The sequence below is a fragment of the Triturus cristatus genome, chromosome 11, assembly GCF_964204655.1.
Source record: "Triturus cristatus chromosome 11, aTriCri1.1, whole genome shotgun sequence".
NCBI lineage: Eukaryota > Metazoa > Chordata > Amphibia > Caudata > Salamandridae > Triturus > Triturus cristatus.
In genome coordinates this window covers 669,756,705-669,783,977 of record NC_140594.1, presented here as the reverse complement: position 1 = coordinate 669,783,977, position 27,273 = coordinate 669,756,705, and the positions used below count along the sequence as shown (strand labels likewise).

The 27,273-nt window shown below is 43.8% G+C and overlaps 1 protein-coding gene across 1 annotated transcript in view; it reads right to left on the bottom strand.

The window, feature by feature from the left end:
* SGPP2 (sphingosine-1-phosphate phosphatase 2) overlaps window positions 1-27,273 on the bottom strand; it is a 500,448-nt gene that overhangs the window by 101,303 nt on the left and 371,872 nt on the right. The window contains exon 3 of the mRNA XM_085634264.1: window positions 7,549-7,728. Coding sequence (XP_085490390.1) covers window positions 7,549-7,728 — 180 coding nt within the window. The remainder of the gene's footprint in view (window positions 1-7,548; window positions 7,729-27,273) is intronic.

Below are 27,273 nucleotides of genomic sequence, written 5' to 3'. Positions count from 1 at the left end.
TATTTCTGTAGATTAATCACTTAACTAAAATAGAAACCTATATTCATACTCTCAAAAGGTAAATTATCTAATCTGTCTGACCACCCAGTGAACTGCAATACAACTTGCCAAAAGAGTCACCAAAGTGAATCCTATATCAGTGGTGCTTAATAAAAGTGTGATAAAGTGACACATGGCCCCAAACCTGCTTACAGGACTCGATACAATCACATGGCCTTCAATGGGTAAGTAGATTGGCGTTTTGACCAATACATGAGCACCACCCGAACACTATCCTGACCAAACACAACTCAGCTTCTTCAAAGACTGATTGACGCTAGATAGGGGACTTTCAAACCTTAAACATTTATGGAACAGCATTGAATGATCAAACATAGTACAGAAGGATCAGTCAAGTAGCCAACTGTACATCCCATAAAGATTTCAGTATGAGTGCATGCACCTAGGGCAATGCACTAGTGGACAAAGTGATGTTTAATGCACTATAAATCTAAGTCTTTGATAAATATCACCAAAATGCTTGACTGGAGAGGAACTGAGGCATGGTGTCTTCTGTGAAGTAATCACTTGTCAATACTGTTGGTTGTTTCTTTCTTTAGTTTGTTACATTTTGTTAATAAAGAGCTGAATCTAGTTATAGATCTCAAGTAGATGAAGGGATAGACATGCTTAGTCCTAGAATGTCTTTTAACACAAAAAGAGTTGAATCAAACTCAATTAAACTAAATGTTTGAACATACTTGATTATTACAGGGGAGGCACTGTGTAAGGAAGGTGAATGAGGGTTTTTTTAATTGTTTGCAGAACCCGTTGTGACAAATATTAGCAGGCAGACTCAGAGGCAGGACATTTCGAGGCCTGGTGCCCGTCAACACAGGTCAGCAGAGAGCAAGTGAAGTGTTTCCTCATACATTTTGGAGAAGTTCCATGTTCAGCCTTTTGGCATAGCATATCAAAGGAGGATCATTTTACTAATGGAACCCAGTGTAATGAGTTGAGAGGGCATGAAGTGTTCGTATGTCTCTTTAGCCCCAAAACCAAGCTTGCAGCCACATTCTGGAGGCACGGCAACCCAGCAATAGAAACATTTGAGCAGACTGATATATATTGAGTGCAGTAGTCCAGGTGAGAAAGGATCAAGGTTTGGACTACTATTTTTTCAAAAGTGGGCTGGAAGAAAGAGAATGAATTTGCCAGTTACCTGAAGGATATAAAAACAAGATGAAGTTAGATTATTAATAGAATCTTTAACAGAAAACTTTGGGGCCTATTCACAAACTGTATTTAGTAGGACTACAGTAGTAATACCCACATACTACAAAATACTATTGACAAACCTATAAGCGGGAACACCTCTGCCTCTCCACTTTTTTGTGAGGAGATCTCTGCCTTGGCTGCGGATCTCTCCGTACATGTATGTATACGTTCCTGTAGTAAATGTGGGAGGACACTGAGGCAGTGACTAATTGAGGGATTAGGGAGGTCTAATGAGGGATTAAGGGAGGGCTATGGAGGGATTTAGGGCGGGACATGCAAACAACCACAAAAGAGTAAGTTCATTCCTATTCACAAACTGCACTTCTATGGCTACTACAGTTAACAAGCATTTGCAATAAAATAGGTCTCGCATTTGCAAGAGTTAGAGCTATTGGCATTGTAAATGACAGTGCCTTTTATTTATGTGTTGGTTTTATAAACAGATAAATAAAAGGCATTGTCATTTACAGTGCCAATAGCTTAAACGTTCGCATTTGCAAGACGTATTGCATTGCAAATGCTTATAAAAGCACCCCATGCCTCGCTTTCTTTTTAATGGCGGCCGCGCCCTTTTCTTTAGACGACCTGCGTCTAAAGAATGGCGCGTCACCGGCATTAGAGTGAAAGCGTGGTATGGGGCACTTTTACTAAAAAAAGCATTTGTTTGTTAAGTTGACAAACAATTTTTTTTTTTTTTGTAAAAGTGCCCCATGCCACGCTTTCCCTTTAATGGCAGCCACGTCCCTTTCTTTAGATGCGACTCGTCTAACCAAAGGTGTGCGGCTGCCATTAAAGTGAAAGAACGGTATGGAACGCTTTTACAAAAAAAAAAAAGCATTTGTTTGTCAAGTTGTACCCATTGGTAATAAAAACGTAAAAGCTGGCGCCGTGCTGAAAAAAATACCACGGTGCCTGGAGAGAAAGCGAGCACCCTTGCAGGAAAGCACTTCATGCCTGCAATAGGGGAAAATCATTAAAGGAAATAGTGCTCACAGACTGTAGATAAAACTGACCGTGTAACAACACAAGTAAAAAGTCCAGTCCTCATGGGAGGTTACAAATGCAAACAAGGTGGTGCTAAGGAGGGACTAATAAGCCTATTCATGAATCAAAAGAAACCATTTAGAAATGACAGTAACAGTAGCCAATTGAAAAGATGGATTGAAAATGGGCGGAGTTTAAGTTCATGCCTAAATACAGCATGCCTCACACAGCAGTGTATGCGCTGCCCATGCTCGACCTAAAAAGGACCCAAAGCAGTTGTAAATGCAGCTCAGATCTAGGGGAAAGCCTAGCACCATGCATGGCCAGTCACTGGAAATGCATTCTCTCATGGAAAATAATGAAGGTAGGGACATAAAATAAAACCCCATTGGAAATAATGATAAACAAAATACGTGTATTTCTACTTTTTGGAAATCTATATAAATTTAATTTAAGTGTAAAATTAACTATATAAATAAAAAATATATAGTATTCTTTTTCATAATATTTTAATAGCTTTTTTTATTTAAAAATGAATCTTTTTTAAAAAAAACATTAGTCATTTTTTATATTTAATACATAAACATTTTACTTTAAGTAATATTTCATTTAAATGTATTTAAATTAATGAAATATTTAAAAATAAAGCTTTTACTAGTGTAGCTTTATTGTTTTGTTCTACATTTAAAATAAATATATACATTATTTTAAATTAATATTCAACATTGTATTATGGTTTTCCCCGGTGGCGGAGATCTCCGCCTATATGTGAAAAGTTACAAGCAGTAAATTTACACTTGGAAATTTGTCCCCACCTCCTGTTTTCAGGAGTGAAGACATGCAAATTTACACTTTCAGTAAATTCATGCACAAAAATGATGAAAACCTAAAAGTAGTAGGTTTATACAAAGTTTAAGACTAAACTTACAAATATAGATTTACTCTTGTGTAAGTTTACCTACGTGAATAGCTCCCTTGTGTTTCAAATGATGGCAACATTATGTACCAAACTTGTGGGGAGGAGCTAAATTTACATATGATAGGGATAATGAGCTTCATAAAGATGGCGAATGTGTTTGATACATGAATATAACAACGGATCTATGTCATTTAATACCGAACGGTCTCCTATTCCTTAACTCTTGTTGGAAGGTGCTTTGCCCCATATTTCTATGACATTTTATAAATTATATGACAGATGCATTGGAATTAATTAGCTGGACGAGGGCATTTGATATAGCACCTGCATACTTTTTTTTTGGCCCCAATTAACCTGCTGAAATTTTAACATATATGCGTGCATATTTTATATTACACTGCATGAGGTGTATTAAATCAATTTAGTAAATGTATTTTATTTAATTATATTATAGTTTTCACTGTCAATGATTTTAACAAACTTGACAACCAACTGAATTCAAACCAGATGTGTGGCTATTCTGTACTTTGATTACATTTATAATAGAATGAGTCATATCAGCATTTATTTTATTTTTTAAGTTGAATTGTGAGCCAACCTTGGGGGCTGTTTGAACTGCACAGTAAGCAGAATTTGAATTTGGCTTTCATCTTTATTTTTTAATTATTTGATTTTTGATAATCTACGTGCTTATACTGTTAAAGTATTTTTTGTGTCTGGATTAAGATGATACTAAATCTAATCTGACCTAATTAATTGGCACGTATAAATTCATATTGATCAGTCAAGAATATCGCTACTGTACAATAGAATACGTCATAGACAAAGAATTTGTTTTGGAGTGCATTTTAGGTTGGTTATGCACCTGCAAGTCTGACTCCTCCAACTGACAATTCTTACTAGGATATTTTCTCTTACACTGCATCAATATTGATTACCCACCTGTAACAAACTTTATATGCACGTACATTTGTAAATACAAAGTGAAAACTTGAAATATTTGTAAACCATCTGGGAGGTTTCTTTCATCAGTTTCACCTTTAAATAATCTAAAATTAGAGAAAATAAATAATTCACGCTTGGAGCCACTTTGGTCCATCTACTGTACTCACAAAGAAATTTGGACATTTAACCACAGAGCCTTAGGAGTACATTTTTCAATACATTTCTAATTGTCTTGCCTTTCCTAATGAATTCTAGGAATTCTCCTCAGAAGTTGCAACAATCAAAGCCCTCCACGTGTACTTACATGTGTGAATATGTGCACACAGAAAATGGCTAGTTTACATTTTTGCATGCACAAATATTACACATAGGCAAGTTTATAAAATGTGTTTGGCTTATAAATTAAGAAAATATTTCTCTGTGTGTAGAAACCACTACCCTTTTACCTCTACTAATGTTTGCTATGTTCCCCCTATTTCCTAGTCTGAAACTGTGAACTCTTACTGTTACCAGGTGTAAAGTGCAGCCAATCTTCAGAGTGTTAAAACATTGAGAATACCCCAAGGTTATGGGACTGTTTTGCTTCACCACCTTCTCCAGCTGTCACACCCAGGACATCCAGCAACTGGACCATATGAGCAGATTGACTCATGTAAAATTCTATAATATTAGGCATTTCTTAATTTATGAGTTAGTAAATCCATTTATGCCTCAAATTCACCCTTTATGAATCCTTGATATCGAATTTTCAGTTATAAATGGTGACAGAAGCACACTTAACAATTACTTGGTTACAAACATATCTGGTGAATCAGACCCATGGCATATATAAATAACTAGGATCCCCAGTGGATTCTGACACCATAAAATATACATATATAATAGGGGCAAAAGGCACGAAATAAGAAAATACCAAGATATCAACAGATGTATGTTTTAATTGCTCTAGCTTTCCTGTGACTAAGTACAACACAATCTAATTTGAGTATTGGTTCAAAGATAGCCACCACTGACAGTGTCATGAACAATATTGTATCATTCAGAATATTAAATGCAGCTGGCAAATCTTACAGCATGGGAGCAATAGTCAAGTCAAAAAACTTTTATTTTGTACACAAATGTGACCATAAAAGTATACAGGTCAAACATCACGACCCAACACTTTAAAAAAGATATATAAAAATAATTTAAAAATAAAACAATTCATATGTAAACCAGCATAAAATTTAACTCCATAAATGCCCTAATTGATCACAAAATAAGCATTAAATCATGCAGAAGCAATAGTCTAGCATTGCAGAAAAGTACAAATAAAGTGCCGTCTAAAGTGCCTAAATCACATAAGTAAATTCGTTACTAAGCATATAGTTTTCATTCAAGACCTAGACCATCAAACTAAAACATTGATTTTCTTCTGGTAACAGCACATTTGAAAAAAGAGCAGATATTAATGCAGTTAGATGGAGGATCCAGTTGTTTTTGTAACCAAGGGCTAGTCCTGAGGTTCTGATCCCCTTTCTTCGTATAATTAGAATAAAAACTTTTTTGTAAGATTGATCAAAAAAAATTACAGAAGATGGTGAAATGTAAAAGGTTTAGTGGGGAAGGTTCATCACATGGATATAAGACTTTTGTGGGATCAATTTGGCTAAGAGGGAAGCCAAGATACCACCTCACGAATCCCTGCCTGAACCGAGTAAGCAGACACCTACTCCGTGAATTATCAATCCACTCAAGGTAAGACTCCAAGGAGGGGGAAAGGTGGACGTCTGCATAGTCTCTAACAGACCGTTTGTTAAACTTGAGGCGTTCCCCCAGTGTTCTTGACCTGGTTTTGAAATCAGGTTTGACCCACACAATATCGCTCCTCCATCTGGAGGAGGGGTTGATGAAGAGAGACACCCAACCAAACTTTGTTAATTTGATTTGGATATAACCAAACTGAAGATTTTCAAGACTTTCTCACACGTAAGGCAGTCTTTAATAATTTCTCTATTTATCGCAGCATGGGGATTGACCCAGATGGAACATCATTGGAGCAAGGGGCGAGTTGATAGCATTCTCAGCATACTCCATCCCAAGCTCCTGATGGACTATGCAGGTGAAACATGGAGGTGGGACTCCAAAGAGTCTCCTGAGAACCCTGTTTTGGTCTGCCTGGAGGGGGCTGGTATTGGCATAACCAAAGGGGATGATGGACGAAGTGTTAAACATTGCAAGCACTCACCCCAGTCAACTGATCTGGGTTTAATCCATCATCATTCTTTAGCTCACTCTGCCACCCCAGTTCAGACATGGTCATATGCAAATCAGTCTGACCCTGTGCCTCATGGGAACAGTCCAGCCCGAACTGCCAAGCCATGTCTTCCCTGGACCAGAAACAAGCATCCTGGGACCGGTTTCTGGCTAATCAGATTCTGGCACCATAAGTAAAGATCGGGAGGCATTTCCTCGAAAACACTTCCAAAAAAGGGGCTACAGGATTTTACCAATACTTTTAGCCAGGTTGAAGATGCAGCCCACCGAGCTAACATTGATGCAATAAATTGGCACTTAGAGCACAACAAATAACTTTGGGCATCAAGTAAAGCAGCCTAAGTGCCTTTACCAGTTTGAAAGTCAGATTTAAATGCCTGTCCCATATATAGTTGCAGGTGACCTTTGGCTAACTTTTATGAGATTTTTAAGTGAAAGGGATTATTTGATGGAACAGTAATTCGACAGCTGAACACGGTCTACATAAGGCTAATGTAGCATATCAACCAGAAATCTTATAACATGCTTTATAATAATCACGCCAATATTTGTTGGCGATGGTGATATTTTGGGTCAAGCTGGCACAGGAATTTCAACACAGAACAAGCAGTTCAAATATGGTGCTAGTCAAGTGAGAGCGCAGAGACTTTCTCCAGTTCACACAATTTTTCAAGTATTGAATCCCTGGATGGATTTGACCTGTAACAGCAGCATTATGTGGTCATTAATCAACCACCAAGGTGATTTTCAATGCATTTCCAGAATCCAGAATTGTGGTCCATGTCCGCATGTGTTGGGATTTTAGCTAGTGATTTAAAGGTGACCCCGCTAGTGTGACTTGTTTTTCCTAGAGTGTCTGGCAGACCTGCTTCTTTACTTGGACAAGGAGCAGAATCAAGTGGGTCATGAGAAATATGGTACACACAGGGGCATCTGTTCATTTCATTTGGCCAACAATATAATTAATTTACAATAATGTTTCAGCAGCCCGTGGCATGTGTGTTGCTCTCAAGAGATTACGTGTTCTTAGCAATCTTCTGAATCTATGTCTTACATAACACCCAGAGCTTGCTCAAACCAAATTATAAACACTTTTCTGGTTTAGAATGCATGTTAATGGTTAATCAGTTTATTTTGTAGTCATGGTTCCATGCTGGCAGACCGCTTTAATGTGTTTTCCTTCTTACCTTATACCTGTCCATAGTTGAGAGGAGGAAAGTGAACGAAATGGCGGTAGCTGCCATGGCATGGGTGGATGGCATGCCGTACTCTGCGTCAACTCTGGTTTCTAGCTTTACCACTGGAGGCGACTGCGGCCGAGGCCACTTCAGAAGGTCCTTGGACACTTGACCAATGTACATGACGAACTGCAGAGCAAGAGAACAATGTGAATTAGACGTCTATTAGGAATGCTCATTTGCCACAACAGTTTATAATTGTAGACTTTAACAATCCTTCATGTTTGCTGGTAACTGCTGAAGTTCAGTACTAGCGCCATTCTACAGTTAATATCAAAGCCAAAAGAAGATTAAATGAGTTGCCCACAAGCACAGGCTCAGGACATGTTGTGTGGAACAGCCATAATTTTCTGTTATGCAAGGGAGTAGCCAAAAAAATTTAAATAATCCCCACTTTTATCCATCCTTCGAATGCCATCAGGTGAGCAAAGCGAGTTAACTCTACCCACTCAGGATGAGGCCCCTTAATCCAGCCTTCTGTCCATTTATTGCTCTATCCGTTAAGCCTGTCACGCATTCATCCATCTAGCCATCTGTTCATGTTTCCACCCACACCTCCATCCTTTCACCATTCCATCCATCCATCCATCTACCCTCATCAGTACAGTCTTGCATCCATCCTTCTACTCACACTTACAACCATTCCTCCATACTTTTACCCATTCATCCATCCATTAGTTTTTGTCAATCTGCCAATCCATCCTCCTTTTATCAATCCACCAATTCATCGTTTTACCCTTCCATCCAGACGTCTATTCATCCATCCACCCATTCATCCAGCCTTTCATCATTACAGACACTTTCTTTCACCCACCAATGTAAATCTTGTTTTCCCCTTCTTTCCACCTTGCATTTAGCTTTTCATCTCCAGTTCCTTCCTTTTTAGGTCTCGCCTGACCCAGCGCATGCGCTGGTCTGGCGAGACTTATTGAGAGGGCTCCAAAAAATGCTACCAGGCCAGCCTAGAGCTACAGTGCATGCGCGCGGGCGCGCGCGGGCCGCGCTTTACCGCGATTACTTTCGCGGCCGCACGGCCGCTTTGATATTTGATCGTGATTGCGATCACTTTCACGGCCGCTTTTCATAGCCAATAGGTCTCGCTTTTGGGACCTTAAAAGTATTTAGTTATGCAACTGTTGCATGGCTAAACATTAATAAGGTCCCAAAGGCGAGACCTATTGGCTATGCCAATGCTTGTTTTATATGTCCTTACTTTTGCTCTTCCTTCCAAACCGCTCTCCCACTCGCTCTTTGATTTCTTCTCTTTTTCTCTGGATTTCTTTGCTGTGGTTAACTCCTAAACACTCTGTTATTTATCATTTTCCTTTACTTTTGATTTTTTGAATAGCTTTTGTCTGAAGAGCTGCAGCCAGGACAGGGTCATCAATAACTATAATTGTCAACACCACCCCTGCTTAAGCTGTGAAAGCGGGGTGTTCACAATGCCACTGCTGTTGTGTGTAGTGTACCAGGCCAGCACAGTGCGCACACACCATTCTATGAGCATGTAGTACAAAGGCCTTGTTGAAAAGCTGTAGACAATTGTTCTGCCACCGTTACACTCAAATAATGGGCATTTATGCAAAAGTGTTTTTCTACCACTAAGGCTGCTGAGGAACTTGGTAATCTAACTCAATATAAAGTCATCTCACTGTTCAGTCAATCCATACCAGCATGCTGAAAATTGAGCAATCCAGGATAGATATGTACCGGTGTCAAGGCATAGTTACCCAATTAAAAGCCATGTGTTGTAACGCACCATAGGCTAAGACCTTCCAGGGCGTTCAATTTCTCTAGCAAAATTTACTTATTTAAAGGTGTCTTGCTTCCAAGCCGCCTACCTCAGGAAGGAGCCAGTTAACAATTGCAGACTAGGTGCAGAAGAAGACGCATTAACCACGAGGTCAGGTGGCAGTGGCACCCATAAACTGAGGAGGAAGATGGGCTAGGGGTATCATTGAATGTATGACCTCCAACCATAGGGGTGTTTCCAATTCATGCTTGCTCCATGTTATGACTGGGAGGGCATCACTCCATATTCATCCAAGACATCCCCTTTTCCACCACTTTATTGATACAGAAGCAACCTGAAGCCTGAGGTACTTCTCTTGGTGATTGCATCCTCCCTGTGCAGAGATTTCCCTAAGTGCCATGGTCTTTTTCCTGACATACAGTTTGCATGGGAAAAAACAACTCTACTCTACTGCTCTCTGGGTATCTCCCATGGACTTGTATGGGTGGCCATGGACCCTGGGCAAATGCTGGCCCAGCTGCCTACGGGAACGTAAAAATAAACTTCCCGGAGTATGGCGCATGCCTACGCTGTAAGTGAGGTCACTGAAACAGCATGGGACGTGTATATAGGGGATCTAGAGCCTTTCATCTGAGTAAGCAGTCAGTCTCTAGCACTCTCAATATGTTACGAGCCTTGAGCACCATAGAAATACCCTTAATGCGCCCAAATGCACTGGGACTATTCATTTCCGAATGTGCGCTATAAAAAAAAAATTCGCGCAGTTGCATGGCACTCTAAAAAAAAAAGTATTCAAATTAGATTTCAAACAAGAAGCTATACGTCGCTCCAGTGCCCAAAACTGAACTGATATCGTTATATATCATAACCTAAACAGCGTTTTCGATTACATCGATGGAACATGTGCTTTGTATTCTTACGATTCTGTGAGTGAAACAGACACTGCCATATCTTGATGTAGTTCACTAATTTGCATAAACATTATGACCGACCTCGAGCCACCTTTGCTGTAACCAGGGCAGTCTCAACTATGGTAGGATCTCAGAATTTCGTTTCAGGTGAGACAGTCGCTGCTGGTGCCAGCATTTTTGCTGCTTTGAGCAAATTGACTTTTTGCTTAAGTCTTTGTCCTCAGGACAATATTTGCCAATGGCATCTCTTTGAAAGTGGCACTGCAGACAGATCCTTGTATTGCCTTGCTCTACAACTGCCTCTACGAACTGGTAATTGTGGGTCAAGTTTAATCAAGTATAACCTGGTGAAGACCGTGAGAGCGCAGAGTGCCATTTTTTCGTCTTGGAAAGAGGGACACATGCACAATGTGTCCACCATTTTGAGGACTGTAGCTTGCTGTCTAATTACGGTATCCTGCACAGTCACTAATTATTAAGTAATCCATTTGTGCCTATATTTTTTTTACCACAGATGTCATGTGCCCTTAACCATTCACAATCAGTGTCTAACTGGGCATCACTGTATTAAGAAACTAGTGACAAGCACTGGCAAAGCCAACAGATCTCGTCTCTTGGACCAATTGGTTTTGCTAATGTGGTTTGCTGATGCAATGCGAAATCGGTAAGAAAGGAAAAAAAAGAAAAAGGGTCAGTGACATAACTGCATTGCGGGTCAAGTCGGTCTGTACGCGTGTGGATGCATTGCCCCGCATGCAAGTGTATGGAGAATGACGCATTCACCTTTTTCTTAAGTCTACTGATCCAAGATAAATTAGATCGAATTGTTTTAAAATAAATAACTTTTTAGTGCAAAGGCGTAAAATAAAGAACCGGAAGATGGGAACCAGAGAAGCACAGGGTGTGGGTTGGGGTGAGTATTTGGCAGGGGTCAGTCACACAAGGGAGAGAGTTGGAAAACACATGCACTCTCATGAAGTGCTTAACCAAAAAGATCAATTGAAAAAAATAGTTCCCTAAAAATGAGCAATGGAAGGACAAGTCAGCCAATCAACAGAATGCTAAAGAGGCTATGTTCCAGGGGAGGGACAAACATAGGAATCAAGCCATGGAATAAGAAGCAAGCATGTGAGAGTGACAAAGCTCACCAGTGGTAACCAATGAACGTTCTGTAAGCCCACTACAAGTTCTTGGTAAGCCCACAATAGGATGTTTGTAACCAGAGAGCTTGTGCGGTCTGTTAAGCAAATCCTAGAAAGCAGTCTGTCATGTTTTTATATATCATTTAATGATTCATACCCACGTAGTGAATTAGCCATGCATTTAATTACATACAAATAAGAAACATATCTGAGGATGAAGACTTATTCAAGTGAGAATGCATGAAGTAGAATAAAGCAAGTACATGGGTGTCAAAATAAGATGGACTTGTATGGATGCTCAGAGCAAGAGTTGGCCGTAACAGTAGTAACCACACCAGGTAAATGCCTTCCATTCCTACTTTTTAACTTGGAAATAAGGCATTACATGCAAAAGCAGCATTGCACAGAATTCTGCATGTTTTGCTTTTTTTCCCCAAACATTTTTGCCAGATAAATTCCAGCAGGCTTGTTATGTTTCATATAAGGACCCTAATATAGGCCGGGTAACATCATACCCTTTCACCTACATCACCTCCCCTACACTACACAGTAACAAGTCTTTTTAGGATTGAACCGTTACCTAGTTCTAGTCCTGGGTGCAGAAGGAGATTTCCCTGAACAATTGCATTCTATGACTTCATCTTTAGACTGACACAGTATGAATGAATATTCATAAGGGTTCTTGGAAACCAAGCTAGGGCTACACCACCTTACTACCCAAATCTACGTACACTGTTCATCCCATACGTCATCCTCAAATCCAACAATGACTAATACAAGAAACAAGGGACAAAGGAACCCTAGATACTTTTCTGTATAAATACAACACGTCTTGCTAGTGTTAGATAGAGGGAACCGAGACTTCCAGGACAACACACTGACCAGAGACGCTGAGGCTCCTGCATTCAGATGCTCCAGCTGACAGTGGTCTGAACGTCCCTCGCGGGGTATCCAACTCGAGACCAGGAGGGGCTCCTACATTCTCACACTTCAGGTAATGGGGTTTGACTAAAATCCTAGAGGGATTCTTGGCTTTACAACTACTGACCTGCTAGGTACATCTAGATAGGCATCGTAGGAGTACGCGCACTTTTATCCTGCATTTTATATTCATGTATTTATTCCTGCTTATTGCAAGATGGTAGAACTGTACTATCCTTTTATATTCACTGTACTGCTAATCATATCTCTGCTACTGTCTAATGGTTGTTGCAGCTCATATATTTTACACAAGAAGAACTGTTCAATAAATCCTTATTGAAATGCCCAGACTGTTTATTCTGTGTATCTTTGAGATAAACTAAGTGAGCACAAGTGACTGAGAGAAAGGTAGTACATTGTTTCCACGATCCTGCAGGATCAGGGCTGTCATGTTCTAAGGTTGCCAGAAACTATTCTCTCCCTGATAAGAGGAGACACTAGTGGCACTGTGAGCTAGCTAATGCAAACAGGCTAACATTCTCGGTGGGGATGCACAGAACCAGTCTGCCACCAATCCCACAGTTTATGTTATCCAAACATGCAGGTCCTGCAGAGGTACTATAGGAACTACACGACAGAGTGGACCTGCCTAAACCAGCCAAGCGAACTTGGATCACTTTAGTGTTGACATAAAAACTTTACATTTCCATGCCTGTGCAAGCCTGAATTTCCACAGGGTTTGGGATCCCCCTCCAAAGTCAGACTCAGGGCCTAAGAGCCTGATGAGGGCTGGGAGCTGGACGAACCAGAGGTATTTTAGACTCAGTTTGTGTAGAGAGTGAAGTGGGATTGTCCTCAATCCCTGAGATTGCAGGTTTTGCCCTTATAAATAGAGGACTTTGTGTTGACATACTTATACAATGCTAAATAGAGGCATAAGCAAGCTCCTTTACTTGTCTGCTAGAGCTGGCCTGCTTCTGCAAAGACCTAGCACTAAGGGTAAAAAGTCTCTAATGTACTGTGTTATATTCCAGGGTTTACTGTCCCATTAGGTAGGCTTCTTCTTGTTGAGGAATTTGCATAATGAAAACTGGCTACTGAATGAAGGTGTTCGAAAATGTACAGTCTCTGCTATTGGTCTGCCAGCTCATTATGTACCATTACATGCCCAGTGAAGACCAAGTTACTATAATAGATGGAGGGCAGCATGGAGATTCAGGTAACTAATATGAAGTGATTGGTAGGAACATACTGTTTTATCGTCTTGAATAGTTTTAGGGCATCAATGAAACTAAGTTAGCAGAGCCTATGCACGCACAACCTTTTGAATAAGACAAAAATCAATAGGGACAATTGTGTCCTCGTTTAAACCAGTGCAGCACCTGAAAAAAAGCTGAAACAGGACTTTTCCTTTCCACCATACAAGAATAATTATGCAGTAGAAACTCTTCTACTAATGAGTTGCATGAAGATGGCAAACTCTGCAGAGTTTTTGTGATCATTTTCCTCCATGTAGTGATCACATTGCAAAATGTACTTGGAAATCAGTGGTGAATAAGAGGCAGAACCAATAGACTATGGTTTGTGCGGTGCAGAGAGCATGATCAGGAAAATGACAACGGGTAGCACGACAGTCGCACACCTCACGAAGATCAACAGGATGTCCAGGAAGTGGGCTGTTCAAAATTAAGATTATCCCCATGTAGTCGAGAGGAAGTGATCACTCTGAAATTTCACACACTTCACCCCACCCAGAATTTCTTGGCACAAAATGTGGGGATTTTTCCTGCAAAAATTGTGTTTTATTGGGAAATTCTCAGACAAAAAAAGTAGGATTTGCAGTGTTGGCACAACTCCTAAATCAGATCTGCGAGGCTGGATTCCCCAGTCTATTCAGTTACTGAGGAAAGCATGTAAATCCTTGCAGTGCACGGATGTGCTCAATCTAAAAAAAATTACGCTTTTCTTATTTTAAAATGGCCTTAATAAAATCTTGTTATCGTAGTCTAGACCTTCAGTGAATATGGACACCCAGAGAAGCAGAGACATACTAATCATAAAACAGGTCTTCATGCTCTTTGACCAGCACGATAAATAAAAGGAATATAGTTCGTCCCTGCTACTTTAGGTTTATTGGAAGCAAGGTGAAACCCACCTACCGAAAAGTCTAAATAAGTAACAACAAACAAGGTCCCTTTACATGACATACAGGAATAAACGGACACTACAGGTCTGACAAGCCAATTAATACTGAGAATTGACACTCTGCACTTGAAACTCTGCTTGGATACAAGTCAACCCTGGATGTTCACAGTAAACCTCAAGCAAAATCCTACCATAATGGAGCTAATTATGAGGGAAATGACCACCATCGTCAACTTCCAGAATGGATGATTAACATGCGGCCAGACAGCTTGTACCCTAACCTCACTACACGTGGCCCTAACCCTCTGAAAGCTGTATTTAATGCTGCCTCTGCACAGACCTCTGCCCAAACGCATTGACCCTACTGAGAAGTTCCAGAGGCTTCCACTTTCTGGCATATGAAATGTATTTTGTCTGGTGTGCCCACATCAACATGGGCTTAAACCTATTTATCCTACAGGCCCCGTAGGCAAGGAAGGAGAAAGCTAAGAAGCAGGTCCTTCCTTCCTTTAGCCCCGCCCACCCTACACCCACCCAACCCCCTTGTAGCAATCTCCTCCTCCACCGGAAGCTTGACGCTCATTCATAAGGTTCATGAAATGGGTTATGACCCTCCTTGTTCCCCTCAGGTCTGGACATCTAAGCAGCTCATGAAGGCAAAGCGGCAGAAGGCACCGAATATATAGTGGTTGGGATCACCGAGTTCTCAGACCTCCCTCCAGTCCCCATTCTGCTCCTATTAAGTATTCCAAGCTGTTACTGTAGAAGTATGAACTGATGTTCTATACAAATACTTTTACTAACCTCTGCAACGAATTTATGACCAGTAGAAGACGTCACAAAGTTATATGTTCTTTGTAAAGCGCTCCGGTGCACTCCATGGCCAGGACCGTGATACTCAAAACCGCTCAATAAGTAATAATATAAAACTTATAATAGCAGTCCAAAGTATTACCTTATGACAAGGCCTTATTTAATCACTTTGCTTATTAGTAAATCATGTAATATTCGGGAAAAACAAGGTACTAGTACCCATAATCAATCATTCAATCAATTAATTTATATAGCGCAGGCGCTGGGGGGGGGGGGGGGGTCTGCTACTGCTCGAACAGCCAGGTCTTGAGTTGCTTCCTGAAGGAGGTGGTGGTCTTGGGTCTGACGAAGGTGGATGGGGAGAGAGTTCCATGTCTTGGCTGCCAGGTAGGAGAAGGATCTTCCTCCCATGGTGGCTCTTCGGATGCGTGGAACGGCGGCGAGGGCGTGGCTGGTTGAACGAAGCAGGCGGGTACCTGGGGCCCAGGTCGTGGAGGGCCTTGTGTGCGTGGGTGAGGAGTCGGAACGTGATTCTCTTGTTGACGGGGAGCCAGTGCAGGTCTCTCAGGTGTCCGGAGATGTGGCTGTGACGGGGGATGTCCAGGATGAGTCGTGCGGAGTCGTTCTGGATGCGTTGGAGTCTCTTCTGTAGTTTGGCTGTGGTTCCGGTGTAGAGGGTGTTTCCGTAGTCTAGTCGGCTGGTGACGAGTGCTTGTGTGACCGTCTTCCTGGTTTCGGTGGGGATCCATCGGAAGATCTTCCGGAGCATGCGTAGGATGTTGAAGCAGGAGGACGAGACGGCGTTGACTTGTCTGGTCATCGAGAGGGAGGAGTCCAGGATGAAGCCCAGGTTGCGGGCATGGTCTGTTGGTTTGGGTGCACTGCCCAGGGCAGGGGGCCACCAGGAGTCGTCCCAGGTGGAGGAAGATGGTCCCAGGATGAGGACTTCCGTCTTGTCTGAGTTGAGTTTCAAACGGCTGTTCTTCATCTACTCGGCTACTTCTTTCATCCCTTCGTGTAGGTTGGTTCTGGCGATGGCTGGGTCGTTGGTGAGGGAGAGGATCAGCTGAGTGTCATCGGCGTAGGAGAGGATGTTAAGGCTGTGTTGGTGTGCGATGGCTCCGAGGGGGGTCATGTAGATGTTGAAAAGGGTGGGGCTGAGTGATGATCCTTGTGGTACGCCGCAGATGACGTCGGTGGCCTCGGATCTGAACGGGGGGAGGCGGACTCTCTGAGTTCTTCCGGCGAGGAACGAGATGATCCAATCCAGAGCCTTCTCTTGGATTCCGATGTTGCTGAGGCGTTTTGCTAGAGTGCGGTGGCAGACAGTGTCGAACGCTGCGGAGAGGTCAAGGAGGATGAGGGCAGCTGTTTCCCCGTTGTCGAGCAGGGCTCGGATGTCGTCAGTGGCTGCGATGAGGGCGGTCTCGGTGCTGTGGTTGACTCGGAAGCCGGACTGCGAGGGGTCAAGGGATCCGTTCGTCTCGAGGAAGGCGGCAAGCTGTTGGTTGACAGTCTTCTCGATGACTTTAGCAGGAAACGGGAGGAGCGAGATGGGGCGGTAGTTCTTGAGGTCGGCGGGGTCTGCTGATGGTTTTTTCAGGAGGGCGCTGAGTTCGGCATGCTTCCAGCTCTCCGGGTTGGTGGCGGTGTTGAAGGAGCAGTTGATGACGTCTCGGAGTTGGGGTGCGATGACGGAGGCGGCTTTGTTGAAGACGTGGTGGGGGCATGGGTCGGTTGGTGATCCGGCGTGGATGGTGTTCATCGTGTGGGTGGTGTCTTCGGTGCTGACCGGGGTCCAGGCGTGGAGGGTGGTGGTGGGGGGCGTAGGTTCGGTGGTTGGGTGCATGGGCTGTGTGCCGAAGCTGTTGTGTACGTCGGTGATCTTGCTGTGGAAGAACGAGGCGAGTGAGTCACAGAGTTCTTGCGAGGGGGTGATGTCGTTGGTTCCGGCGCTGGGGTTCGAGAGCTCTTTGACGATGCTGAAAAGCTCTTTGCTGTTGTGTGCGTTGTTGTCTAGTCGTTCCTTGAATGCAGTCTTCTTGGTGGTGTGGATCAGCTGGTGGTGTTTCCGGGTGGCGTGCTTGAGGGCGGTCATGTTGTCTGTAGTCGGGTCTTTGCGCCAGGCTTTCTCAAGGGTGCGGCAGTTCTTCTTGGAGTTCATGAGATCGTCGTTGAACCAGGAAGCCTTCTTTCTGCCGGGTCTGCTGGGGGGGTTTTTCAGGGGTGCGAGGTCATCAGCGAAGTTTGTGATCCACTGTGTGAGGTTGATGGCTGCCTGGTTGGGGTCCGTTGAGCTGGCGGGAGGATTCAGGTTTAGGGATGTGGAGAGCTGGTCGGGGGTGATCTTGTTCCAGCTCCTGCGGGGAGCCTGTTGCGAGAGGTGGTGAGTCGTGGACTTTCTGAAGCTGAAGTGGACGCAGCACTGGTCAGTCCAGTGGAGTCCGGTGGAGTGGCTGAAGGAGACGTCCTTGCTGGAGGAGAAGACGGGGTCAAGCGTGTGTCCGGCGTAGTGGGTGGGGGTGTTCACCAGTTGCTTGAGTCCGAGGTTGGCGAGGTTGTCCAGCAGGGTGGTGGTGTTGCTGTCCTTGTTGTTCTCCAGGTGGAAGTTGTGGTCCCCTAGGAGGATGTAGTCAGCGGAGGAGAGGGCGTGCGGGCTGATTAAGTATGCGATGTCTTCACTGAATTGGGTGCGGGGTCCTGGGGGTCTGTAGATGAGGGTGCCTCTGAGTGTGGTCTTGGGGTCAGTGTGTATCTGGAAGTGAAGATGTTCGGCGGCTGTGAGGGAGTCGTCGGAGCTGGTCGTGATGCGGATGGTGTTCTTGTGGACGATGGCGATGCCTCCTCCTGTCTAGTTGACGCGGTCCCTCCGGGTGATCTTGTATCCGTCCGGGATGGTGATGGCGATGTCGGGTGCTGAGGAGGCGTTCATCCAAGTTTCAGTGAGGAAGGCAACGTCTGGTGATGTGGTGTCGAGCAGGTTCCAGAGTTCCACGGCGTGTCTGTGGACGGAGCGGGTGTTGAGCAGGATGCACTTCAGGTGGTTGCTGCTGGTGCTCGGCTTGGCGGGTGCGGTACAGGTCCGGATGCAGGAGAGGTTGCAGGATCGGCAGATGAAAGGTCCGTGGGTGCATCGCGGGGTGGCTCGGTAGCATCCGGGGATCCGACCTGTGTTGAGAGCGTTGAGTGTGGCGGCGTCGCAAGTCCGGCGGGTGGGCTGGCCTCTGCGGGGGCCAGGGGTTCTGGCGCTGGGCGCGGTCCAGGCGCGGACGGGCGCAGACGGGCTTGCCTTTGGCGCACCTTCGGCGCACAATCGGTGCACCTGCTGCGCGTGAACGCTGCGCGTGCGTGGGGGCGTCATATGAAGGGAGCCGGGAGGGAGGGTCCGCTGGGTGGCGGGAGCTGGGCACCAATCAGCTGGCGGGGGGCGGGCCGCAGGGAGGCAGCGGCGGGAAAGTGGAGTGCGGGCGGGCGGCTCAGCGGCGGCTGGATCACCTGCAGTGAAGCAAGGTCAGGCTGGCAGGAACAGCAAGCAGGAGGAGCGTGGGGGCGACCAGGCCTAGCAAGGCTCAGTGGTCGCTCCCGAGGTGGAGGAAGAGGTCCCCTTAAGAAGGGAGCCGGGAGGGAGGGTCCGCTGGGTGGCGGGAGCGGGGGCACCAATCGGCTGGCGGGGGGCGGGGCCGCAGGGAGGCAGCGGCGGGAAAGTTGAGTGCGGGCGGGCGGCTAAGCGGCGGCTGGGTCGCCTGCAGTGAAGTAAGGTCAGGCTGGCAGGAACAGCAAGCAGGAGGAGCGTGGGGGCGACCAGGCCTAGCAAGGCTCAGTGGCCTCAATGTGTGTATAGTACGGCGCACACAGTTTATGCCGAAACACGGTCATAGTCTATGAGGACTCGGTTGATTCACATGCATTTACAAACTTCATCAAAGTTAAATGGACAAGTGTAGTCACACCTCAGAGCGTTCACTTGTAGAAGCTGTTGACAGCAGACTTCTGGAATGGAACACCAAGTGAACATCAAGTGAGAACTATTGGGCACTCGGTGTGACTAGCTTTTTGCTTTCTGCTCGAAACTATCACACACTCAACTTGTCTTATTTCATACTTCCCTTTTTCTCTCCCTAAATAATACCCCACTTCTTGGTTTTTGTTGGACCATTATTTGCTTGTATCTGCTAATTTTCTCCCCTCCTCTCATAGCAAAACAAGCATTGGCAGAGACCATAGGTTTGACATTGACTGCCAGTCTACTAACTTTGCAAATGTACGTTTTGTTTTGTCATGGTTGTGTCAAAACTGTATTTGTTGGGGAAGCTGTTGGGCCGTTGTCAATCTATGAAAAAAAAAGTTGGCTAAACGCAAAAACATTTTTTGGTCTCAAAAAGCACACATTGCCGTAGTAGTTCCTGCCACAGAAGAGAATTACTTTGTGTGTGGATATGGTCCTTGTGAAATGGGAGAATACGGTCACTTAAAGTGAAGCTAGGTTATGAGTGAATTTGGCTACCCCACTGCCCCATGATGTAGTCTGTAGTGGGTGAGAGAAAATGTGTATGACACAATAACAGGCCAATGGACAAAGAGGACTGGCTGAAACCCCATATAAGTAAGGCCAGTGGAATTATGCGACTCTGGAGCTGTGGCATTTGATACAGGATTATGGAATTGCCACACTTGTCACATAATCCATTATCTGCTGCATAATTATAGATTTAACCCCCCAAAAAATTGTTTCTAGCTCAACTGGATCAAATTTACTAGGAAGGCCTTTCCAAATGTTCACTGGTCATCTTTCAATTGCTTACATCTGCTCTAACCTAGTATTAATGAAATTAAACTTTTGTCCAGACAGTATTAACATGTGAAAACTGACAAAATAATGAAGTAACACTATCACAAAATGTGCTACATTAGGCCGAATAATTTACCTTTTCTTGCTGCATAATTTACTCAACCTTGCCACATAATTCCAGTGGTCCTGCCTATAAGTAAGTATATTTTGCATGTAATTTTAGTAAAATCATAAGGTCTTAGCTAACGCCAGACCTAAACTTGTAAGTGAGCGGTACACTGGGATGTCAAAGACACTCAGATCATGTGTTTGTGAGTTTGTTAGTTCCCTCTCCAGAGCTGTCAAGAGCGCCTGACCAGCACTTCTTGACCAATTTATGGAACAGTGTATTTTCCATTCAGAGCACTGGCAGGACACCACGACCAACATGCTTTTGAGAAGCTCAGGCTGGGCAATTCTGAATGAATTGCACAGGTGGAGGCTTCTAGGCACAAATGGATTCTTGCCTTACACTGTGCTCCCGGTTCGTCATTCCTGTGTTCACCAAACCAAGGTTATTTGAAGCATTTTGTTTTTAATAAATGAACTGTAAGCAATCTGGTTGATCTAAAAATTGGCTCCTTGCAGAATCTTGCCTTTTCCTTTATTGTATACTTATGCAGTGCCAAACCTTTTGAGCGTTTTGGTTTTAGTAGAACTGAACTCTTGTTATATCTCAAACAAGTTATATTCTTTAGGTGAGCTCTAACAATAGCGAAACACGTGTCAGGAGCTGCTTTAGTTTATCCCAAGTTCTGAGGGGATGCTACTTTCTTATTACACACTTTTGTAACACATTAGCGTTACTTTAATCCAAATGTTTGCAGACTTTGCCTGAGCACAGGTATTTGAAAGTGATCATGTAGCTATTTGATTGGTGTATTCCATATAGGAGGTTCTCTACTTAAAAGGCGATTCTCACATGACACACAGACTGCTCTTTTTTTGTTAAAATGGGTATGTTTTGAGACAACAGTATCCGACAGTAATCATTTAAAAAACAAAAACAACCGAGGCTAAACGTTTTTCGATATTGTGAGAAGAAAAGGTACAATTACAGTTTTCATACTTGTATGTAAAAAAAAAACGTTTCCGGTGCTCTCATGTTAGAGATAAATGAAAGCACAATACGAAAAGAGCAATGAGAGATGATGAAACAATTGCTCGATCTTCTCCTGCACGGTCGTCGGTTCTGCTTTGTTAAGAAAAAAGAAAATAAATACAAAAGCTCTTGCTAATTCTGTGTGGGAACCTTGAGAGATTGCATGCATATTTAAAAACTTTGTGGAGAAGCAGGTGTTTTGTAACACTTCGATTTGAGTATGCAAAAGCCGGTTACATAAGGCCGAAAGTTAACATCAATGTGTGTATCCCACCAGGCTAGCAGGGGGTTGAATCAGCGTGACGCAGATCGAATTTGTGTCCTGGTGGCAAGCCGCCCTGCCCTGCCAATAAGTGGAGGTGAGGGCTGCAGCAGAAGGGTGTTTCAAGGCCAACCCCCGGCAGCTTTAATAATTGTGATGTTTAATAAAGCGCCTCACCCCGGTGTCTTGAAGGCTAGCCTCTGCGCCCCACCTCACAGCCATGGTGTATCCAATCAATCACAAACCTTAGCAAATTGCGTATCACTGACCAGAAAATTATCCCAAAGGAGTGGCACCGATAAAATCCTATTTTTGACCAATTACAACCCTAAAATCCCCACTGTTTATTTAAACGTCATGGTTTATTTAAAAACCACACAAACCGCAGGTTGTGTTTTTATTAAACCTGGTCGGGCGTTCTGTCAATCAAGCGGCCTCTCATTAGGTGGAGTGTCGCCATGTTCGAAGAATATTTGAAATGCGAAACAACTGGTTAACATGAAAATCTACATTATCCAGATTGCCAAGTGCTGCACCTCATCGAAACAACGTACATACACGTTGCTCACTTTTGTCCACGCGCACAAATCCTGATCCGTATCCAGGGCAGGCTAGTATTAGTAAGCAGTGAAGGACCAAATAATGCCACACGAAAAGGCAAATTATGACGCACAATTGGGAACAGTGCGTAGCAATATTTTATCACTTTAACAACTATTAACATATGTGGACAAAGTTGCACCCGATCTGCCACTGGAACTACTGTGTGGCACTTTTTGTTTAGTAACTTTTGATCAGTTTGAGGCGTCCAGCATTTTTTTTTTAGGCAAACCTGCAAATTATGCAGCTGATGGGAGGAGATGTGGCCTAACGGCCAGAGCTGCCGACTTACAACTGGGGAACCAGGTTCGAGTCCCAACCTCGACTCAAAGTCCAGTGATTATGGACAAATCACTTAGGGCCATATGTAGGTACCTAAATACCGGTCGGTAACGGACGAAAATCGGTAAATTTCCCGTTACCGACCGGTATTTAGGCAATTGAGATGTAGGAGGCTGGATTTAAGGATTCGGTAATTTACCGATTCGTTATTTTAAGGAATCGGTAAAATACCGAATCCTTAAATCCTATGTAGGGAGCACTCAAGCAAGTGCATTTTTGTTTTAAGGATACTTTATTTACCACCAACTACAGGTTGGTGGTAAATACCGAATACCTTTTAAAAAGCAATTGTGTGCTTTTCTAGAAATGCCATGTGGCAGACATACATGCCCTTAGGGCATGTATGTGAACCACATGTGCACACATGCACGATTCAGGGGTGCGACAGGGTGTCAATGTGACACCCTGCCACCCTTGAATATGCTCCCCTTATTACCGATTCGGTATTTACAGAATCGGTAATAGTGAATGGCTTCCCATTCATTCCTATGGGCCTCCAGGCCCATAGGAATGACTAGGAAGGTATTCCTTCTTACCGATCCGGTAAATACCGAATCGGTAATAACGAATATTACCGAATCTGTAAAATTTACCAATTTTTACCTACATTCTATTTACCGATTCTTAAATACCGAATCGGTAAAATTCGGTATTTAGGAATCGGTAAATAGAAATTACCTACATATGGCCCTTAATGTCCTTGCGTCTAAAAACCATCTGCGACCTTCAGGTTACCCACAGTGCTCTTCCTCTTGGGATTTGAACTACAAAGCTATCTTTTTAGCAAAACATTATTCTCATTGGGAAATTCATTTCAATACCAAATCGTCACCAGAAACACCTGTTTCTAGCCTAACAAAAACGCTAAAAATAAACAGTGGCGGATCCTCTGTTAAGGCGGAGGAGCGTTCCCTGAAAGCAGAAAAAAAAAGGAAAAAATAAAATGATAATAACTAATGTTATTATCATTTTATTTTGTCCTCCTGCTGCAGCAGTGTGCGTGAGGGGGTGGGGTGGGGCTGCAGAGAAGGGAAGAAGTTGTATTACCCTCCTAAGTGCGTAGTGACTGTTTGGGCGGCACGCTCAGGCCGCCCAAAACAGTCATGTGCCCTTTCCCTGTTCTCCATGCAAGCTGCATTACAGCCTGCATGGAGAACTGGCCCAGGCCACCAGTCCCTAGCTGAGCGCCGAACCACTGCGCTCAGACCAATCACAATGCCAATCCACGCACCCCGCCATCCGTGCCGGACGCCACTGCCAACACTACTATAAATGCAGATACAATCTTATGAACAAATTTCTTCCCTAGATGCTCCGATGCCCTTCGTCCCTCAATCACATTCATGACTACTCTTGCCGGCAACTGCAGTGTTTTAAACGTAGACTTGACTCTACCCTCCAGCTTCTTGTCCCTCCTGATCTGACCGTTTTATTGTCTATGATATGTTGGCTTTTATTGAGTTATCTCCTCCACCATTGAGTTTTGTAAAGCGCACCCTCCCTAGTATGGATGCTACCTATCTATATACTGTATCTTTCATCTTCGTGTATGATTTTATTGTTGTCACTATGCTGCGGCCTGTAAAGGCTTTGAGTTACCACTGGTGTGGGTGATGCAGTGCTCAGGGAAATGCCGTAGTACAATAAGTGGTAAGTGACATGGATATATAAAAATATTCTGCCTGGATAGCAGCAAGTGGATAGGGATTGCGAGAGAAGGGTCGTCAAACACAGTCTGTACTGTGGCACACATTGATCTGGTCTCGCCTACTTGCCTCACATTGTAGAGGGCTTGAACTAGTGCAGTGAGGTTCGTTTGCCAACCAGAAATGAGTCAAGAGACAGGTGGACCAAGAAAACACTGATCCTAGTTCCGTGGCAGGTAAGTCGAAGGTAGTATGACAGGGGATCATATTAAAAAACATTGGCATATAAATACTGTGCCTTAAATATGATTTGCAAAAACATCATCCCTTTAGGTGTAGGTTTTCTCTTATTAACTCTTTTAGTAAACAATGCGCGGGATAAAATTATGTACATGGCAGACAATGATATTTTGCTACCGTACCTAAGCTAAGCAGAATGTTTGCTTATTTTGCAGTGGGGAGCCACTGGCATCCATCACGACTACAGTTCCAAAAGCCTGTGGAAGCCGTGCCTGAAGAAGACATCTACGGTGTCCATTGTGGACAATACGCCAGCTCTCCGGGTGAAGGAAAGCTCTTGCTATTCTAGTGTTTAGGACGGCTCTTAAGAACTGGATTATCTTTGAGGGTACATGGGATTACTTTAAAAAGTTCAAATAAATTCAAGATTACTGGGACTGGGTCCGACAGGCCAACACCAAACTGAATCACTTTGCTCTGTGAAGACCTAAAAATCTACCCAATTGTCTATTTCAGGGTACCAAACGACCTTCTGCAGATGTAGGAAGTCCACCACAATGGCCTGCGAGTTTGTGTAACACATTTGAAGTTGAATAAAGGTCCAAGGCCGCTATTTTGTACTACAATAGGTGGAACATTTTGGTGAACAGAGGTACTTCCAGCAGATCAGGCACACGGGGATGTGAATGTTTAAGTCCTGCAAGTCTACTGAACACAACCGTTCTTTTGTACTGCTGCCAGTATGTGTGCCAGAGTCAGCGCCTTTGGTATGTATGGGTACAAAACTGCTTAAGATCAAAGAGGCCCACAATGGAACAGTGCCCAACCCTTTACTAGAAAGCAGTGGGAGTAAAGGTTCTCCACTGTTGGCAGGCAGAAAGGCTCGGCCAGTCCTGAAAGAAAAGACTCTGAACCTCTACAAGAAGTTTTAGGGTGCTGACTCAGGTAGTTGTCTTCTTGCTGATAGACTGGCCTGGATGCAGAGCACACACAGTGTGAATGACAAAGAGAATCCTGGAGCCCTGTTTGGTCTTATTTCTATGATGGAAGGGAGGTCTTTGCCTCTGGCGCAGCATGTATTTCCAAAAGTAGACGTCTGTAGCCCCAAACGTACAAGCAAGTCAGAGGAATTTTCTGGCATCAGTTCAGGGTGTGGTTTTAAGCTTTATGTTCTTTTGGAAACACCTCCTTTTTGATTGTAATGTTGGCCAACTTGTTGGTCATCTAGAAGGAAAATTAGGTCTAGCAGGTGTTGCTTGAATGTGGCCCAGTGACATGACCTTGGCCATGTCTGCCCTGTACTGCTTGACAACTTCAAATGTGAGGCGGGGGCAGAGGACTGCATTCACACCGCAAGACCGGAGCCCGAGGAACATCGTTTTAAAGTGCTCTATTGGTTCCTGCAGTGCTGGAACACTTTGCACGTGAGGTAGGGGCAGAGGACTGCAAGACCCATAATCACCTGATTCACACCGCAAGGAGGATGTAGACGCCCAAGGCACAGCGATTTAAAGCACACTATTGCTTCCTGTGGTGCGGAACATGCCTAGGGCTTAGACCAAGACAAAAGCGGGCCCATCTATGGCTATCAGAGCCCGAAAAAGACCAGGTCGGGCAACCCCCCCCCCCCCCCCATTTTTTCTTCCATTTTAAACTAGGAATCTCTTGTTACGGGTAAACGCTAAGCTGCAGATACCACCCAGTGGGATGACAATTGATCGTTTTCTTGTATGGGCCTTTAGGGTCATTGGCACAAAAATTGAAATTGCCGAGAGAAGACATTCCTCTGATGGTACAGTTTCTGGGGGTCAACCACTGAGTGCCATCAGATTGAATACCATTTTTGAAAGTACGGCTGCCAGCAAGCTTAGCTCCACGCCTGATCCGGCACCAAATGCTGCATACCCACCCTCTGAGCCCCTTGTCAAACACAAAAGATGGGCCCTGAGAGCACAAACTACTCATGATAAGGGAGTGAACACTTTTAGAGATATGCCAACCTTTTCTTCCACTAATCTGGACTAATTGTGCCTTAGGTTAGACAGTGGTTAAGGAGCGTTTAAAACCCCTTATTTCTAACTAATAAAAACTAATTGAACACAAAAACCCTTCTTGCAAGGCTGGGCCAGATTGAAGTGTCATCAAAGCGGCAAGAGTGCAGAAATTCTACTGAGCTGTTGAACACTTGCCAGCCAACTGCTTATCCGCCTTTTTTGACCATGACCAAGACGGTGGTGGAGGATGCAGTTGTTACCTCACGCCACTGGATTCACTGCTGTTTGTATTAAAAACTCTAATCTAGAAAGTTGCACTACGACAACCCCGAGTGCTAAGTGCCTCTTTTAGTAGGCTGATTAGCAAATGCAGTCAAGGGAGTAAGCTGGTTGCCCAGTATAAACGTACCCGCTGAATCATGTCTTCACATTCTTATTTTAGATCATATTCCTCTGGTAGACATTGATACTATGGAAAATGATTCACAACTAAGGAAAAAAGTCATCTACTCACTTTTGAAGTATCTGGATTTTCATATTTTAAATTCGAAGCAAATAAGTCTGGTTTGGAGGGTCTCTTGGATTGGTTCGACTTCCCATCTATGTTACTAATCGGCTTGCTCATTTAAGCAACTTTGATGTCAGGCGCAGTTGTATCTTTGTTCGTCCATTGAGCTTTTTCTCATATCCTTTCATAACAGGTTTTCAACCCCATAGAACCCTGGTTATATGGATTGACAGCACAACCAACAAAGCTCAGAGTCTTTGGGCATCTCCAACTAATGACTCCAGCTCGAATATGGATTTAATTCCGGGGATGCTTTGGTATTCTCTACAGCTTGAGCATAATCAGTTGGGATACTGTGGGCCTTGCCTCTAAAATTAACTTAAATGAATGATTATATTTTATCAATGCACACAACATCACTCTAGTGCAGGAGACCTGGGTAGTATCTGATACTGTGTGCGATACTG